The following is a 19,794-nucleotide window of genomic DNA, read 5'->3' as shown; positions in this document are numbered from 1 at the left end:
AATTTTACTCTCTGCCATTTCCTACCACTACATCATTACCCTAAACTTTCTAAAAGATCCACTGGGAGCCACATTCCCTATCCCGTCCCCTTTTTGGAAGAGGAGAGTTCCCTCTCCTTCCAAACCTCCCATCCCACACCCTCCCATCCCCCCCCCTGCCAAGGCCTAAACTTAGCCTCAGAACCGTAGGGATCCTCACACCCACTACCCGTCAGTTCTCATGAAATGAGGTGAAGCCTCCCACCGCCCAGCCCTCTCATATACCTCCAAAGAATAATCCTTGGGGGTTGATCTTATATGAGTAGGGTTGCGGACCCGCCCTCCTGACCCCCCTCTCTGATCTCCCCACTACCCCCCCTCCCCATCCACCACCAGATCCCACCTCTCTAAACCACCCAAAAGACTAATCCACCCAAAAGACTATTCCACCCATCCGGGCAAATTCAGAACGTGCATATCCAATTTGCGGCAAAACTTGGCAGATCCTCTGGAAATATTAATTTTGCTGATACCCCATCTTTGTGTCCAATCAGGCACGCCAGGAACCCCCATTGGTAATTGATATTGAGCAAGCGCATCTGTTCCAATAGAGGTTTAAGGTGCCTTCTTCTGGCCAGGGTTTCCCAAGCTAGGTCAGTGAAGATCTGAATCTCCACACCGTCATAGCACAGGGGTGGCTTCCTTCTCAGTTTTGACCAAATCTCTGCTTTGTCTTCAAAATATCTAAACCTTGCTATTATGTCCCTAGGCCATTTGCCCCCGCCATCCCTGATTCCTTCCTATGCGGTGAACCCGATCTATTTTAGGGGTTCCTCCGAGCCGTTGTCCAGGAGGGGGAGAAATAAGCTATTGAGAATTTTTCTCAGATCTTCAACTTTCTCCTCCTTGATGGATCGTATTCTTAAATTTTGCCTCTATTACGATTCTCTTGGTCTTCTAATCGGTATTGTAATAGCCTCTGATTTTGTTTCATTGTGTGGTATTGGTTTTTTAATTCATATAATTCTAGTTCCTGTTTTTCCATTTTTGCCTCAGCTTTCCTCTACCCACTCCAAAATATGAGTTATGTCAGTTCTTAACACGCTGATTTCTTCTCTTATCGCATTTTCCAACCTCTTTAACATCCCCTCCAATTCTACCTTTGTGGGTAGATGTGTGTCTGTTCTAGATTCATCCATTTGGCTAACTTTGTGTTCGCCTTCTGTTGACGTATCCACGATTGGGGTAACCACCCCCCCGGCTTCCTTTTTAGTTGCCCCCGTTTTTTCAGTTTTTTTTTTACCAAGGCTGGACTTTTGGTGCTCCCGTCTGGGGTCATGTAGTGTCTTATAGTGCTGGTAGGGGGGTTATCTTTAGAAATTTTCGGGGCGGAGCCCCTTGTTGACTTATTCATATTGTGTTTTGTTGTCCCTCTGATACGTTTCCCAGTTTGGACAACGGGTGGTCCCTTTTTTTTTCTTTTTTTTTTTTTTTTAGACAGGGATTTTTATATCCGTTGAAGGCTATCTAAAAGCTATCTAAGTTTGACCACCGGGAAACTAGGGTTACCCCCAGCCTCTAGGTTGCGCGCAGGGGAGAGAGTCGCACACCCTCTGTTATAAGTGCGATCATTTCTCACGTTAGGTTTTAACCCTTCAGAGTGGGGCTTTTTACTGCGAGCGACCTAGCTGACTTATTCTCGTTAACCGTCGGCCTCAGCCCTGAGGGAACAGCAGTTCCTTTTTGACTTTTAATGTCCAACCATGTTGGGTATGCTGGGGGATGTTTTGAGCTACCTCCTATGATGATTGCAGCATATCATATTTTTTTAGTTGTTTAATGGTGGGTTGTAGGTATGCAAATGCCCTGTAAAAGTTTGGCCAAGCAGATACCACCTCCAATGACGCACTCTCCTCCCTTGCTGCGTTCTATTGCACTGCCCTCTGACCACCATGGATACGCTATCGTGTTTTAATACACTTGTCCTATAGTCCGGGCCAAACAGTCCACATACAGTGGCCCAGGGTGGATGTAGTGTCTCTAATAAAGTCAGGTATTCCCACCAGTAGTCCAAGCCTGTCACACTGTGATTTCACGGAAGTAGGTACAATGCATATAACAGATGACATAACAGATGACATCTTGCTAGTGGGTATCGATGTGGAGTCCCTGTATACCTCCATCCCGCATGAGGTCGGTATCGAGGCGGTTGAGACCTTCTCGAGTCTACGTATCGGCCTCAGGGACCGCAAACGAATTTATTATAGAGTTACTACACCTAGCATTGAATAACAACTACTTCCAATTTTTAAACTCCTATTACCATCAAATAAGGGGGACTTCTATGGGAGCATCCTGGGCACCCGCATATGCATGCCTCCACTTGGGCCTATGGGAGGAGAAAGAGGTGTATACGTCTCCGATGTACCGCCGCCACGTACGTACGTGGTGGCGGTACATCGATGACGTACTAATGATTTGGCAGGGACCCCCCTGAACTTCTAAATTTGTTCTTGCAGGATTTGAACACCAACAAACGTAATATCCACTTAACATTTACTTATCATGCAGAAAGACTGTCTTTCTTGGATTTCACAAATAACCCTGAAAAATAAAAAACTGCATACGTGTACATATCGTAAAGATACAGCAGCGAACAACTTACTTTATGCGACCAGCCACCACCCGAATTGGCTCAAAAATGGGATCCCGGTGGGCCAGTTCCTCCGTATAAAGAGGAACTGTTCCAATCCAGAGGATTACAGACGAGAAAGCCAAGAGTTATACTCTCGCTTTCGTGAACGTGGGTACACCCACGGGACAAATCAAAAAGCTAGAAAAAGGGCGGCAATACGGGACCGTATGGACCCTTCTTACAAGAAAAGAACTATCGATAATCTCTCACAAGGGACGGTAGACCCCATCAGAATCATTACCACCTACGGTTCCCAATGGGACAATGTCCGTAAAGTTTTGGAAAAAACATTGGGGCATTTACGAAATGCACCCACACTGACGGACATTGTTGATGAATCCCCAAAACTAGTCGCCCGTAGATCCAGAAGTATCGGCGATACCTTGATACGTTCAGAATTCACAAAGGAATCGGAAACCACTTGGTTATCACATTATCCAAGGACACTTGGCATGTTTCCTTGTAATAAATGCCAGGTTTGCCCTTATGTTGAAAGAACCTCAAGTTTCGCCGATGCTCATGGTGACGGATCCTATGAAATGAGGAGCTTAATAAACTGCTCCACAACCCGAGTCATTTACATTATTACATGTCCGTGTCCCAAAATTTATGTGGGAAAAACTAAACGAGCCTTAAGAACACGGTCTGGGCGAACATCTCAGAGAGATGAATGAAAAAGTAAAAGAACCAGAAAAAACCCCTCGCTAAGCACTTCGCACAGTGCCACAATAGATGCTCGGACGGCCTGACGGTCAAAGGCATCTATGCCCTTAAACTTCCAAAACGTCGTGGTGACTTTGATAGTCTTACTGCAGAAAGAAAAATGGTGGGTATACCATTTGAAATCTTTGGTACCCGTGGGCTTAAACACCGGAACTCAACTTGCAGGTCTTTTGGACCCCTGACTCACCGACCCCGACAGGAATCCTATATGATCAATTACATTGGTCATATAATATATCTACCATGAGAAATACCCCTTACATCTACTTCTCCCTCTCTAATTATCAAAACATTAACAGACTCCTGACTCTCTCATCTACCATCCCCTCTCCCCTTCCCTCCCCCCTTTCCTTCCCTTCCCTTTTTTACATATCAGCCCAATTACAGGCATTTTGCCGAATATGGATTTGGCTATTTGGGCTTTTCTGTAGAATAAAATCACACCAAAGCCATATATAACTTCACACCCAATGGATGATCCCCCTTTTTAATTTTTGAAATTTCCCCTCTTTTTTAGTTTTATTTGTAACCTACTCAGTTTGTCCTTATGTGTATCCCTCCCCATCCCTCGTTTTAACCTCCCCATCATCCAGAAGATGTGAAATATAGAAATGTGGATAGCTTTAGAATTATAAGTGTCCATATGGACGATTGCCCCCATATATACGAAAATCAATAATAAGTTGCTTCTTGTACAGTTAACAAGAAATATAACTGCACGTCCATATGGCACCGTATACAAAACTTTCTAACAAAACAAGTTATTTGAATTATACTAAAATCACCCTTGAAGAAGAACATATACTGTCTACTATGTCCGCAACAGGACAACAACACTTTTGTTTCTCTTTTAATTGGTGACGGGCGCTGACAGCCTTCAGTATAAAATATAACACTGCTGCCTACGCCCAACACGTCCAAGACGAAGCTACGCCAATGCGCCTGGCGAAACGCGTTGACGTCACCAAGTAGCGTGATCGCCCTGACCCCGGAAAGCTTGGAGTTGGAGGACGGAGGATCGGAGGCGCTTGCCGTTTTGACACGGACCGATCACGCCGATTGCGCTGATTACAACACAAGCTACAAGCGCAATACAAGCTGCATTCGAGTGCGAGAACCGGCCGCAGTAAGGAAATACCACTGTAATGGACACGAAACATAAACACGTCCTAGCAGACCAACCAAAACTCCAGTATCCTACCGGCCACAACAGGGGAAAACTGTAACGAGCCCTCTCAACTGTGCGGTCTACACGACAACAGCAGCACCAAGACGGATCCGCTCCATACATTCCATCCACTATGGTCTGGTAAAGTATCGACCTCCCCTCACTTGGGATGGTCTGCTATATAATATAATCTATACCAGTTCCTATATTGGGCCCGGTGCTCCGTTCTTGAACTAACACTGTCAGAAATGTGTCTAAATTACTGTCGGTATATCCCGATATTGCTCCTTGCAATATAGTGCCACAGCTACTTTCTGCCTTAAAGCAACAGTGAAACACTTACCTATATAAAGCAAGCATCCGTGCCATCCTGAATGTTATAGATCAGAGACTAACATCACTTATTTATTCCTTAAACTTCAGGATTCAATGTGGTATTTGAATAACCTCAGGACTAACAACTAACAAGCGCTTAAGTTTATCTATAACTAATATATAGTCCATTAACAAACAATCTAGGATTATACCATCCCCCCCCTCTTCCGTCCCCCCCACGCCCATGTTCAGCCCCATCACTTTATATTGACACCCTATTGGTTTGATGCAAATAGTACAGGGACTATACTTGTCCGTATGCACCTTAATTGTTATTTTACTCTTGCATCCAAATTTATTATACTTTTCACAGAGTGTCGATACATGACCGGTTCTGAACAAAACGTGTCCGGATCACGTTAATTGTTAAATGTTTGTCTATGTCTGTCTTATTTATTGCGCATGTTTTTTGTACTGTTTCAATTTAATGGTAGCCATGTAAAGTTTTTTTGGCCACCACCAATATATATTCTTTTCGTATAACTTGTAACATTTAATGCCTTAAATAATTTTGATACTAATAAATTAAATTAAACGTATCATTGTTTCCTCCTACCGATCACAACAGTGTGCTAAAGTAATCCCTTTAAGCCAACTGGCTGACTTTCTACCTTTTCCTTTCTCTTCCTTTCTATTTAAACCTCCTCCCCCCCTCCCTTCCTCTTTTTCTTTCCTTTTCCTCTTTCCCACCTGAATTTTTGATTACAATGCATATAAGAATACCTAATGCCTCATACATATATCATCGCATATATATGTTGGAGAGGGCCGGGCCACAGATCTTAAAATATGCTTCACCTTGCAAAGCCCACCCTTTCTGCCAGACCGAAACCTTCAGCATTTATAGCATAATAACATTATAATCCGTGAGAAATTAGCACAGTAAGAGAATAGATATATAGAAGGAAAATTATGCCTTTGCCTGATAACTTGTCAGCTGAGTACAAAGTTATTAGAAGGTTATTCTGATATTCTGTCATGTTATCCATTTAACTTGCAGACATGAGAGTGGATAAACTTGTTAAACCTTGTGCTTAGAGCTAGGTCCGTGGCGCGGGCGGCTCCTCCCTCGGCGTGCGTGCCTCACGTGCACCACGTCATGCTCTGAGCTGCTGACTTTTAAAATAAGGACACTTAACTGTCCAGGGCACCCGCGATGTCCTCATCCGAAGACTGTCCCTCGGCTCCAAGTGCAGGCGGTCAGCATTCTCAGTATGGGAATTGGCAATCCATGCAGTGCGACTTCACTAGGTCCCGCTGTCTCCTGGGACCAGTGTGTTTCCCTGAAGACAGTGGGGGGTGACACGAAGAGGCGTGACTCCTGTGGCAATCTTTTTCCAGAAGTGGGTGCAAATACCTGTATGGACCTTTGCTTTAAACAGAAATGTTATACAAAACCAAAAGCTCTTCTGCCGCAAAATTTTTAAATGCTGCCTCTAAAGTCCTCTAATGTGTCCTAAAGCCTGGGCAAATGTCATGTTGTCAGGTTAACATGTACATTGTGTTTTTTTTGTATCTGAGATAGTCATTGAGATGCAGCCTGATTGAGATATCAGACTCTATGCTATGATGACTTACATTTGGAAGCACATATTACTTTTTTTTAAAGTGTTATTCAACTCAAAATAAAACAAACAAAAAATAAAACTTGGCAGGTGGGGTTTTTATGACCGAAGAGATTATACAATGGTTTATTTTGCCACAGAACGCTTTCCCATATAGTTAACCTTGAGCTGTGCATGTTCAGCTCAGTGTACCTTTTACAACATGCACTCTGTGCCCGGATGAAGTGTCTCCTGTGCACTTGTGGGATTAACATCCTCATGTCAGGCAATTCAAGCAGTTTAACAAAGTGAACTTGGAAGGAAGACCTGAAGAAGATGGAAGCACTTGAGCTGACATCCTTTGAGGGGTGAGTCTGTCATACCCCATACCCCAGTTTGCATAAACAATGAGTTTAATTCTGCTCTAACCCCTTCATGAAGAAGGTAAAACAAAATCATAAAGCCTGAACACAATTTTGCAACTTTGACATGTGTCAGTAAACCTGTACATGTTCCCACAACTACTTGCTATATCTAGGTGAATTATACCTTGTTAGCTTTTATATATTTTTTTTGTGCAGGACAATAAATTTGGTTGTAATTAATTATTTCCTGATTTCTAACTGATATTGATTCTAATTAAAAGAAAAGTTTTGTTTATTTTTATTTTTTTAATCCTACCTGAAATAAACGGACCCAGGCCCTAACCCTAATACTGACAATGACCTAGATTAAACCATGTTCTACCTATTATCCGTTTTTCTTTGTTTTAGTTATTTGCGCTCACACTTTTTTGAAAAACGTTCTCCTCTAGCAATGATAGAGTGAGAAAATGTAGATGGAAAAAAACACAGGGGTGGGCTGTACAGTAACTGATCACTGTGATAGCCATTCAGAGGCATTCACAGTGATCAGGTCATTGGGAACCAGGACTTCCTGATCTCCAATTGCTAGTATGAAGCCTTGTACACATGCTCTGTTTACTCGGCAAGAACCAGCAAGAAAACTGCTGGCAGAGCTTTCTTGCCGGTTATACTGAGCGTGTGTACGAGGCTTTCAGGTTTCTCGACAAGAAACCTGTCCCAGAATCTAGGTGAGAAAAATAGAGAACATGTTCTCTATTTTCTCGTCGTGAGATTCTCTGCAGTTTTCCTGCCGAGAAACCCGAGAGTGTATACTTGCCTGGTTGCCGTGGAAAACCCGCGCATGCTCGAAATGACTTTGACGCATGCGCAGTAGCTTCCACGGCATAGGTAGGGTGAAGCAAGATGGCGGCGACGACATTGAATGTGACGAGCGCACGCTCGTCGTACGCGATGACGTCACTGCGTTCTTCCCTTTAAGAGAGCGGTTCTTTTTAAAGGTCTGTGTGTACACTCGGGCGGCAAGAGATTCTTGCCAAGAATCTCGTCGGGAAAATTTTTTTTTTTTTTTTTTCCTGACGAGATTCTTGCCCGTGAGTACGAGGCTTTAGACCCAGCACTCTCAGTGAAGTGCGAGTATGGCATTTATTTGGTGCCACAGATAAAGATTACTCTCAGGCCACTTATGTATGTACAGTCAGCAAGAAGGGATTAATTAACATGCACTGTAAAAATGAATTGCAGATTTTGGTTTATAAATGCATTAAATATACTATAGTCTTTTTACTGCAGTCCCAAAAGGTGACCTAAAATAGTTTAGACAAACTTTACCCTGCTAATTGTATTACTATCATCATTTGTTACAGAACTTGGCATGTTTACTGAAACTTGTTTTTATTTTGTTTTCCACATTTCAGCTGCAAGATCCAACGAGCTGGACAACGACAGGTAAGGAAATAAGATGAGGGGATACATATAAAGCATAATAATGGCACTGTAGTTTAGAGACCATGCATATATATGTAACTTTTTAATTCTGTGCTACCCTACTAAGTAATCGGCAGTGAAAAATCAGCCGTTAAAGTCAGTGGTCATCAGCCCTGTCCTCAGGGCCCACTAACAGGCCAGGTTTGCAAGATAACTGAAATACATTTGGTGATATCATTTTCTGCTCAGTGATTGCAGTATTCTAGTCTGCATCTCCCCAAGGTAATACATAAAATATGCCTGTTAGTGGGCCCAGAGGAACAAGGTTGATGACCACTGGTTTAAGTGAATTGAAGTCATAGAATCGGAGACTTGTCTGCATGTGAACCCTACACACATTTCAGAACACCTAGAATGAAATTTGTGTTCTGCTGTAAAGTTAAAGTAGAACCAAAGGCATTTTTGGTGGGAGGGCTATAACCCCTGCAAGAGGAAATCTCCCCAAAACCATTGAATCTCTGGTTGTCACAGGACTAGTGTCCACAATGGAAGATTTCCCCCTCAGTTAACTGTTGGTGTTGGCCTTTAAGATTAAAGTGATATTAAAGGTTCAAATATTTTTGTTTAAACATGACAAACACGTTTTGGGTTCCTCAACGGCTCTCTTGGGTACTCCGTGCAATGGCTAATCCCCTCTGTGAAGCGCTCTCCCGAGGGGGTTACGCGCGCGCGCGCGCTCCCGTGTCATATGCTCGGCATCCATAGTCGCCAAGTGTATGACTCGGTCTGGCGCCTGCGTCATTGGCCGAGAAGCCTGGGCAAAGTTCGAGGCGCATTCACAAAGTGGCACTTTCCAGGGCTCGGGTAAGTAAAATGGGGGGCTGGGGGACCGGAAATTGTCAGATGTTTTTTCACCTTAATGCATAGGATGCATTAAGGTGAAAAACAATGAACCTTTACAACCCCTTTTAACAGTGATTGTCTCAGATAGCATCTGAAAGCATTGTGGTGCTTTCCTGATTTGGCCAGAACAAAAGCCGATTGTTTCCCCTGCATCAGAGCAGGACCCAATTATTATTTCTTAACATTGCTCTCTGCGTTCGATTTGTCCTTGACACAACTGGCCTACCAGACTAAGGCCTCTTGCACACTGCCGCCTAAAAAACTCAGTGTTTTTAGGCATACATGCATTTTTTTTATTTATTTTTTACTAATCTAAATGCAGCCCATTTTTTTAAATGTGCCTGTACAACACAGGTGCATAAACATGTGTAGCGTATAGATGAGTGAAAATAAATAAATAACATGAAGCTGAGTTGCCAGTCAGTAGTTTATGTTCCTATGTGTGTTAATTTGAAGCAGTTAAAATCCCATTCTGAGAGATATAATTTATATTACTCATGCATGCACAAAATAAACACAAGAAATTTTGTTCAGGAACACTTATGTTCAAGCATCCGTACTGTCTGCAAGGTACCCTAATGCAGACTTCTCTGCAACTATGTCACAATCTTGGGGTCCTAGTCAGGGCTGTCTTGGAGAGGGCACTGCCCAGGGGCCCCAGCTGCATAGGGGTCCCCCTGCACTTTCCTCAAGCAGCTGGTCCTTGAGCCCTTTGCTGCCCTGAAATTGGGGGCCCCATGATAGCACTAAGAATGACGGATACACAGGGAGGCAGGATGGAAGCGGTGCGCTGTGCTGTGCAGAACGATACCTATTGTTTCACAAGCAGCAGGGAGGGGCAAGGCTGTAGCGCCAGTAATGCTCTAACTTGCAGCTTGAATGCACAGGATTCGAAAGGCTGCAGGGTAGGAGCTGCTGAGTTGGCAGCACTGAGAACCCACCTTCGGAAGTAGCATTGTGGATGGTGTCATGGTGAGCCCAGCTGTCCAGCACTCTTTGACCAAAAGCTTGGAATGCCTGGAGGATGCTCCCTCCCCTGCCTGCTTGATTAGTATAGGTGAGTCCAGTGCTGGAGGTGGGCACAGAGCCAAAAGTTTACATGCACTGTATCGTTACTGGAAAAGGGGGGTACTACATGGATGGAATAATGGCGCTGGGTGATATCAGGGGTGTATGGGGAAAACGATGCTGAGGGGGAATCTGGGGTGCATCTTGGGTGGGCATAGTGCTAGAGGTCTCAGGGATTTAGAGACCACAGTGTAGGGGGTATCAGGGATGTAGTGCGGTCACAATACAAGGGGTATCTCATGGTATATGGTTACAGTGCTGGGGGAGGGGGATATCTAGGGTGTAGAGGGGCATAGTGCTGGGGAGGCATCAATCTAGCAGATAAATTATACTGTATGCACAAGACAGCTTTATTTACTTTGTGTAGTATTTTTCCCACTGTTTCTTTGCTGTACAGAATGATTGTTCATGTAGTTATTGCGGAGCTCCACCCAAAAGGGAAGCCTCCTACCTGCTTAATGTCTGTTTTTCTGCATTCCATTGTAGGGGCCCCAGAGCATTACTTTGCCCAGGGGCCCATGATGATATTAAGATGGCCCTGTAGTACAGCGAGGGGAAAAAAGTATTTGATCCCCTGCTGATTTTGTGCGTGTGCCCACTGACAAATGATCAGTCTATAATTATAATGGTACGTTTATTTTTACAGTGAGACAGAATAAAAAAAAATACTCAGAAAACGCAATTAAAAAAAGTTATGCGTTGATTTTAACTGCAACTGCTTCATTGTTTTAAACATACTTAAAGGATCACTAAAGTAATTTTTTAGCTAAATAGCTTCCTTTTTCTTACTGCAGTACTGGTTTCATGTCCTTATTGTTCGTTTTTGCTTTGAAGTAGCTGTAATTCTGCTGTGATCTCCACACTTCCTGCTTGTCTGGCTCCTTATAACCACAGTACTGGGAGCTTTTTCACGGTGGTCTAAGCCAGCCTTTCTCAACCAGTGTGCCGCGGCACACTGGTGTGCCGTCAGAGGTTCTCAGGTGTGCCGCAGGGTTAGTGGATAGAAGGCTGTCAGATGAGCCTGCTCTCCTGCGAACTGTGAGAAGCTCTGTCGGCTTCAAAAGTGAAGGTAAAGTGCAGAGCAGTGTGCTGTGCTTTCTGCTTCCCCCTAGAGTGCAGTACCTGGCTGAATGAGGAATTTGGAAAGGTGCTGAGCTAGAAGCTAGATTCATTTTAAAATGGCTTTATACATGTGTCTGTGTGCACATGTGAGTGTCTGTCTGTATGTGTGTGTGTGCATATGTATGTATGTGTGTGTGTGTGCATCTGCAGGCCCGTTGCTACAGGACAGGCAAAACAAACAATTGCTTGGGGCCCCGAGCTGGCCTGGGGCCCCCAACTTCCCTTCCCAGGCTGTAGCGTGGCCGAGCTCCTCTTCCTTCCTCCTGGAGTCCTGTCAGTCCAGCGGGTACCACGCGCGGTACAGGAGATTCAGTTTCCTGTTCCCGGCCGGTCTGACAGTAAGTGCACACTGAGTGCTCACTTCCTTTCAGTCCGGCCGGGAACACAGGAAACTGAATCTCCTGTACCGTGCGGTACCCGGCCAGCCCGGGCACTATCTGATATGGGACTTTGAACAGGAGGAAGAGGAGCTCGGCCACGCTACAGTGGCAGCCTACAGTGAAGAAGGGGAGGTGAGAATAGAAAAACATAGGGACTGGGAGGGGGGGAGGAGTAAGAACATGGGTGTGAAAAATTAGTGTAGCGCTAACGTAGGCTTTCCGTGTGGGGGGGTGCACTTGGGGGCCCCCCATTTTGCTTGGGGCCCCCAAATTCCTTCAAACGGCCCTGTGCATGTGTATGCATGTCTGCATGTATGTGTGTATGTTACTTTCCTGTACCATCAGAATGGCTTTTGTAGGGCTTGTTTGATAGCAGCAAAGACTGCTGCTCCTCTGAAAAGCAATCCATACACAGATCGCTTTTCAGTGGCATTTGAAAGGGTAAAGAGGCATTATGTTGCCTCTTTACCACCTGTTTTAAGCCTGTAAATGCAGCATCACTTTCACCCGCAACCGTGCAATGCACACAGTTGCGGGGTAGTTGCAGTGGAGACCCATTCACCCTCGGTATACCTCCAGTTGCAGCCACAGCATGTGAACACCCTCAGCTGCTGCCTCTGCAGCTAAAGGTGGAGAAGTTGGGGGGTGGTAAAAATGTCTCAACCATGTGGTTTTACCGCCCCTATGACATATGAACAAGCCCTTGGTTCACATCTGTGTAGCTGCATGTAGGGTAGCCCATTCATTTCGATGAGCTTCCGTACCCCACAAAAATGCAGGAAACAAGTCCCCCAACCTTCTTTTATTATTTTATTGCACTGCAGCAAAAGCACCCCACATTTTCCAATGTGTGGGGGTACCAAAATGGTACCCCTAAAGAGCAGAGCATTTGTCCTGTGTGTCAGGAATGAGCACGATTTTGCACGTGTTCTGCGACACACCGTAATGTGAACCAAGCCTTGGACTGGGGTGCCTCAAGACTGAAAATACTTTTTAAGGGCGCCCCGACTGGAAAAAGGTTGAGAAACACTGGTCTAAGCTGTCATTACTGTGTGTCTAAAACTCCTCAGAAACAATCAGATTCATTTTAAAAACAAAACACTGCCCTGGATTTGTTTGTTTTGGTTCTGTGGGTCTCTTTACTTCACATAAACATGAAACCAGTTTAAAACTGAAAGTGAAACTAGAGGTACATTATATGATTGAATTTAATCTACTGTATTTTTAATAATTTTAAAAAGGAATCCGTTAACTTTTATGTCTCTATACCCTGTAAACAGTCATTTCAGCAAAAAAAAAATGTTTTTCCTTTAGTGACCTTTTCAATGATAATCTATGCTGCCTTCAAACTTTTTACCTCTGTCCAAATCACTGTGATGTATGTTTTTTGTTATTGTCCATACCTAAATTAAATTATAAGCTGGTTTTATCTTTAACCCCTTCCTGCCGAGCGTACGCATATATGAGTGGGAGATCGGCTTTCCAGTGATAACCGATGTGACTGAAAGCTGCTCGGTTGTTATCCCGGAGGAGTGGGAGGGGGCATCCCCCCTCCCTCCACTGCGCTTACCGGGCCTCCCGGTGAGACCCGATCCACAGATTGGAACAAAGCCGAAAACGGCTTCATTCCAGTCTCCTGAATGTAAACGCAGAAGCAACGTCACAACGTCACTTCGTTTACTCAGCTGCCAATGGCGCCAGATTTAAAAAAAATTATACAGTATACAGAATCGCTGTTTTTGGCAATCTGAATAGTTTGAAGTGCAAAGGAGGGATCGGGGGTCTTTTAGACCCCGATACCTCCACAAAGAGTACCTTTCACCGCCTATTACTGTCTACATTCCTTGTGACAGCAATAAAAGTGATATTTTTTTTTTCCTGGAAACACAATTTAATAATATATAAAAAAAAAATTAAGTGCCCCCGTCCCTGCGAGCTCGCGCAGAAAAGAAAATGCGTATGGATGTATCAAGCTGTGAAGATTAGCAGGCATTGTTTTGTTTGCTAGACTAAGTTCAGCTGTTGATGCACCTGTGTTAAAGTGGAGTTCCACCTTAAAAAAAATTACACCAAAAACCTACAAAAATATAAAAAATTACTTACGAGAAATTGCGGTTGCTATGCGGCTGCTTCCTAATCTGCCTCTTCCTAGTCCGCGGCAGGTCTTCTTCCTCGTCGTCCTCGCGTTGTCTGGGGAATGACGACTGACAAAGCTTCAGCTGGGGGACAGAAGCGTCCCTACGTGCACAAGCCTGCTACTGCATGAAGTTTTGCCCCCGCCCGACTGAAGGGTGGGGGGGACGGCTTTGCGAGTTTGCAGCTCGGTGGACCTCCCTGCTCTCCGACCAGTGGGTCTGCGAGGTGGTAACTTTGGGGTACAAGATCGAGTTTCTTTCTTGCCCGCCAAACAGATTCTTTCCCTCAAATCTTCCCCTCCTTCCGGCTTGTCGGGCTGCTTTAATGGGAACAGTACAAGACTTGCTCAGGTGCATGTAATTTTACCTGTGCCACTGAGGGAAAGGTTTCAGGGATTCTATTCGAATCTATAGTCCCAAAGAAGGATGGTGTCCGTCCAATCTTGGACCTCAAGGCCCTCAATGCCTTTGTGAGGGTGTGGAAGTTCAGGATGGAATCCATTTGTTCGTGGTTTCTGCGCTTCATCCGGGGGACTTTCTGGTGTCCTTGGACATCAAGGACGCATATTTGCATGTCCCCATCTGCATCGGGCATCAAAGGTTTCTGCGCTTTACGATTTGTCAAAGACCACTATCGGTTTTGTGGCTCTTCCCTTTGGCCTAGCGTCAGCACCAAGAGTGTTCACCAAGGTGCTCGCCACAATTCTGGTCTTGCAGAGACAGCGAGGCATTGCTGTTGTGGGCTACTTAGACAATCTTTTTTCTGAGAGCTGCTTCTGGCTCAGAATTGGAGGAGGACATGTCTATAGCCAGGCAGACCTTCCGGGAATTTGGTTGGGTGCTGAAAGTTAAGAAGTCGGTCTTGGTACCGATTCAGCGTCTGGAGTACCTAGGGTTGACCCTGGACTCCTCGGAGGCAAGGTCTTCTTTCATTTGGATAAGTTGCAGACATACCAGTCGGAGGTGAAATTGTTGGCATCCCTCAAATGGTCATTCTCCGTTTTTGTATGCGAGTTCTGGGGCCTCATGGCTCATATGCCTCATATGCCCAGTTCCACACTTGAGTCTTGCAGAAGGAGAATCCTGTCCAAATTAAACAGATCTCTATTGTCTCTGGATCTTCAGATTCAGGTAAGTCACCTGGTCAAGGCTTCCCTGAGCCTATGTGAGCAGGCACAATCCTGCACAAGCGCATATTAACTTCTTTTTGGGTAAAGAACTCAATGTTCTCTGGCAAGCAGACTATATATCCAGTCACTATTGGGTGTTTTATCACAGTTGGTGAAGGAATGTGTCATTTCATTTTCAAGATTAATCACAGCAGCACGGAATGGTTGCTTTGATTCATTATGGACTTTGACTATCACAATCAGATCCCTTTACTATTGGGACTTCTCAAATCTTTTTTCACTTGTTTGTTCAAGTAATTTTTATGTTTATTGGTTTATTTATATGTGCACATGATATTTGATTAGTTTGTGTATGTTCACCAGGTTGCCAATCAAGGAGCAATTATTCAGTTTTCATTATTGCAGGTCTCCTTAATTTCATTTATTTTAACCATATTTAGCGCCCCCTATATTTTTACTTTCCCTGGCTCTTCTGGCCTTCCTTTCCATTGGACTGTGATCACAACGGACGCCAGCCTCAGAGGTTGGGGAGGAGTCAGGGGGTGTCCAGTCGGCCCAGGGTCAGGCTGTGCCTCTCCTCGTGGTCGCAGAGGCTACAAGGACGTCAATCAGGATCTGTGAAGGACCTTTATGCAATTGCCTATATGCTTTAGTCTAATTCTCTCCTGCTAGTTTAAGGTCTGTGTGTTGTGTGAAGAAGACCTGTGTTTACCCTTAATAGATGTGTATTGTATCGTCAGGCGAAAGATTAGATAAGTGGCACATGTTAATTATTCTGATTGCTTCATTGTGGTAATTACCTCTTCTATATGCGGGGCAAAGCTGTCTAGATAACGTATTTCTGTTACACTAGTAATTAACTTCACTGATGTCATGATCTAAAGAAATGTGTCTACCTATAATCTGTATGGAAGCCCCCAGTGTGTGAAAAGGGGGGTGGAGATTTCATTGTTCTTGATTGATGATTAGCTTGTAAACTGTATATATAACTAGGAGAATGCTGCCATTAAAGTGTCTCTTGTTCCAGCAGTAAGCTTGGCTCATGTGTGGATTATTGGGGCGATCCCAGGGATTTCTACTCATGGAATACTACATGCTTTTCTTTTATGGGAAGAAGGGAATGTTTGACAGGGATATCATTCTACTACCGTTACAGGATCCATTCGGACAACGCCACGGCGGAGGTTGCTCACATCCTGCGGTGGGCGAAAAGGAGCGTGCCGGCTCTGTCGGCAGTTTACATTCCGGGCATAGAAAACTGGCAGGCAGACTACCTAAGTTGCCAGATGCTGGATCAGGGGGAATGGTCGTTGCATCTGGAGGTGTTTCAACTCCTTTGCCGAAGGGTGGGGCACATTGGACGTGGATCTCCTGGCTTCTCGACTCAATCGCAAGGTGTCAAGGTTCGTGGCCAGGTCCAGAGATTCTTGGGCAGACGCGTCGGATGCGTTGGTGGCCCCGTGGGGTCAGTATCGGCTAATTTATGCCTTTCTCCCACTGAAGTTGCTTCCTCGTCTGCTCCGCAGAGTGAACACAGAGGGGATCCCGGTGATTCCAATCGCTCCAGATTGGCTCCGGCTTCCCTGGTACGCCGATCTTGTGCGCTTGGTGGCGGATGCACCCTGGCAGCTACCAATGCGGGAGGACCTTCTGTCTCAAGGTGCCATACCTCATCCTGCTTTACAGTCGCTGGCTTTAACGGCATTTCTATTGAAAGCCAGGGGCTAAGGGACCAAGGTCTGTCAGGTTTGGTCATTTGTACCATGCTGAGGGCACAGAAGTTATCTTCGCGGAAGATCTACCATCACACTTGGAAGGCCTAAGTTTCTCTAGTCGTCTTCCAGGACGGCACCCTGAGAGATGACTGGCTTCTCCTGACAGGAAACACAATCAAAAAAGAGGTTAAAAACCCCGCCCCTTCCCGTGCTCCTCAGTTCTTGATTGTGTTTCCCCACAGCGAAACGTTTATTTTTTTTCTGACCTAAGGCCTGGGGCTGGTGGTCTCCCCCTGGGAACTGAACCGCAGGCACTGGGTAGCCTTTGGGTTCAGCGAATACTTCCACTCCTAGGGGGTCCCTTCTTACTCAGGGGGGCCTCACTATGTGAGCAGAAGAACCTCCCTGAGTGCTGGAGTCTCCTGGGGATAGGTGTCTATCCTGGAGCTCCAGGGGCTGATCCTCTCTCTCTCCCTGAGCCTTCCCCTTACCTTGGAGGTCTGTGGGTCTAGCTCTCTCCGGGGGTGGGGGCCTTCTGTGCGCTCTGGGGCTGCGGCCGGGTCGTCCTGGATCCCTAGGCGTTCATGCCGTTTGAATTTGGCGCCAAACCGGCGTCTCTCAGAGCCGGCGGTGCGGGGCAAGGACGTCACGCACGCGCACGCCACTTCCGGGTCGGCCTGGTAAAGATGGCGCAGTGCAGCTCCAGCACGCCAGTCTCGGCTTACCACTACACCGGAGACACACGGTACGTCCTACCGGAAAAAGGACAGCAGCCGCTGAGAGAGCGCGGAGCCATCATCCTCCCGCGATGGAGCGAAAGGTCCGGTCATCTTCGACCCTGGCTGCAGAGGAGGCCACAGGGGGTGAGTCTTCCTGAGTACAGGTATGGTGGGCTAAAATCCAATGTGGTTTCTCAGCATTTACATACATGCCTGTGTATCTTTTCCTTTTTAGGGGAGGATTGCGCTGCCCAGGGGGGTGCTAGTCGTTCAAACAAGGACACTAGTCGTTCCAAGAAATGTGGCTACTGTAGTTGCAAATTACCCTCAGATTATTTCAAACCCTTTTGTGCTAAATGTATTGTTAAGCTAGCAGGGAAGGAGACCTCTGAGATTCTGAAGGGGTTTCTTGAGGTACAGTCCGAAATGCTCTCTACGCTCAAAGAATTTCATGTGTCTTTAAAGAGCAAAGAGCCTGAACCCCCCATCGCAGGGCCCTCTTCTCAGGAGAGTTCCTCTTCACAGATCTTTAGAGTCCGCCAGGAATCCCTTGGTTCCTTAGTGTCTGACTCTGAGGACTCAGAGATTCCCCCTCAGGAGGGTGGCTCTCTTGGTCAGGCAGAGGAAGAAAGCGAGGATACTAGGGCAGGCAGGTATGTCTTTGCTGCGGACGATATGGAAGGCCTCCTAGAGGCAGTATATGCCTCTGAAGAGATCCCTCAACCTGCGGAAGTAATTTCCACTCAGAATAGGCTATACCAGGGCCTGCTAAAACCTCAGGCCAAGGCTATTCCGGTACACCAGTCCCTAAAGGATATTATCCTCAGGGAATGGGCAGAGCCAGAGAAGAAGCTTTTAAGGTACAAGACCTGGAAACGACGTTGCCCCTTTAAGGAGGAGGAGGAATCAACATTTTTTAAGATTCCTAGACTAGATGCTCCGCTCGCGCAAGTTTCCAAGCAATCGGATCTCTCTTTTGAGGACACAGGCAATTTGAGGGATCCTATGGATCGGCGGGCAGAGACCTCCTTGCGTAGGGCCTGGGAGGCTAACGCGGCTGCCTTGGGCCCCGCCTTAGCCTCGGCCTGTGTTGCAAGAAATGCCCCAGGGGTCAGATTCTAAGGAAATTTTAGAATCCCTTCAACTCTTAGGGAGCGCAGTAGCATATTTAGCAGACGCCTCTGTAGAGACGGTGCGTTCTACTGCAAAAACAGGAGCCCTCCTCAATTCTGCCAGAAGGGCAGTGTGGGTCAAAATGTGGAACGGGGACCTTGCGTCTAAAAACCGCCTTTGTGGTCTTCCCTTTGAGGGCTCCCTGCTCTTTGGTTCAGGCCTGGATCAGGCCCTGACTAGATCCTCAGAGAAAGGGGTTCGTTTTCCTGCTAAGCCTAGACAAAACAAGAAAAAGTTTTTTCGAGGCCCCCAGGGTGGATTTGGAGGTAAGAACCGTCCCTCAGAGAAAAAGCCCCCTTACAACAGGCGTTGGGGTACTGGGAAGGGAAAGCAAAAAGGAGGTATCCTCTTTTCCAATCCCAAACCCAGCGACAAGGACTCCAAATGACGGGAAGGTCGGGGGAAGACTCTCCCAGTTCCTTCCCAGATGGGAGAGTATTACTCAAAGTCCACATATTCTCCAGATTGTAAGGGAAGGTTACAAACTAGAGTTCCGTCAGCTTCCCCCTCAAAACTTTATTTTGACGCATTTACCCAGGGACCCTCTCAAATCAGCAGCCCTTCTACAAAATGTTGCAGAACTGGCACATCAGGGGGTCATAGTCCCAGTCCCGGTGTACCAGAGAGGGTTGGGTGTGTACTCCCACATCTTTATGGTTCCCAAACCTTCAGGGAAATTTCGTCTGATAATAAATCTGAAGCCCCTGAATACCTCCCTCCTCCACAAGAAGTTTCGTATGGAGAGCATTTACAGCCTCAGGAGGCTCCTACTGAGGGAGGTCTTCATGGTCACCATCGATTTACGAGACGTGTACCTCCATGTCCCGATTTTCTTGGGGCATCAGAGGTTCCTCAGGTTCGCGATCGCCTCCGCCCAGGGAGTGCAGCATTGGCAATTTGCTGCCCTTCCTTTCGGACTGGCCTCCAGTCCAAGGGTCTTTACCAAGGTCCTGGCGGAGGCGATCGCTTTCCTGCACCTACAAGGGATAGCGATAGTTCCCTATCTCGATGACTTGATACTATACAATCAAAGTCGGGATCTCCTTCTTGCGGATCTGGCCACTGCAATGACTACCCTCGAGTCCTTGGGGTGGATCATCAACAGGGAGAAATCCTCTCTCCTTCCAGAACAGCAGAAACTCTATCTAGGGTTTCTGATAGACTCCCTGGGAGGG

The 19,794-nt window shown here is 46.0% G+C and overlaps 1 protein-coding gene across 3 annotated transcripts in view; it reads left to right on the top strand.

Moving 5' to 3' along the window:
• The window catches only part of RETREG3 (reticulophagy regulator family member 3), a 493,168-nt gene that overhangs the window by 103,757 nt on the left and 369,617 nt on the right, over positions 1–19,794 (top strand). For all 3 annotated transcript variants that reach the window (XM_040331843.1, XM_040331841.1, XM_040331842.1), the window contains one exon: positions 8,265–8,295. In XM_040331843.1, the coding sequence (XP_040187777.1) occupies positions 8,265–8,295 (31 nt within the window). The remainder of the gene's footprint in view (positions 1–8,264; positions 8,296–19,794) is intronic.

Source organism: Rana temporaria, chromosome 12 (genome assembly GCF_905171775.1).
Source record: "Rana temporaria chromosome 12, aRanTem1.1, whole genome shotgun sequence".
Lineage (NCBI taxonomy): Eukaryota > Metazoa > Chordata > Amphibia > Anura > Ranidae > Rana > Rana temporaria.
The sequence above is the reverse complement of the archived record's forward strand: the minus strand, read 5'-3'. Positions and strand labels throughout refer to the sequence as shown.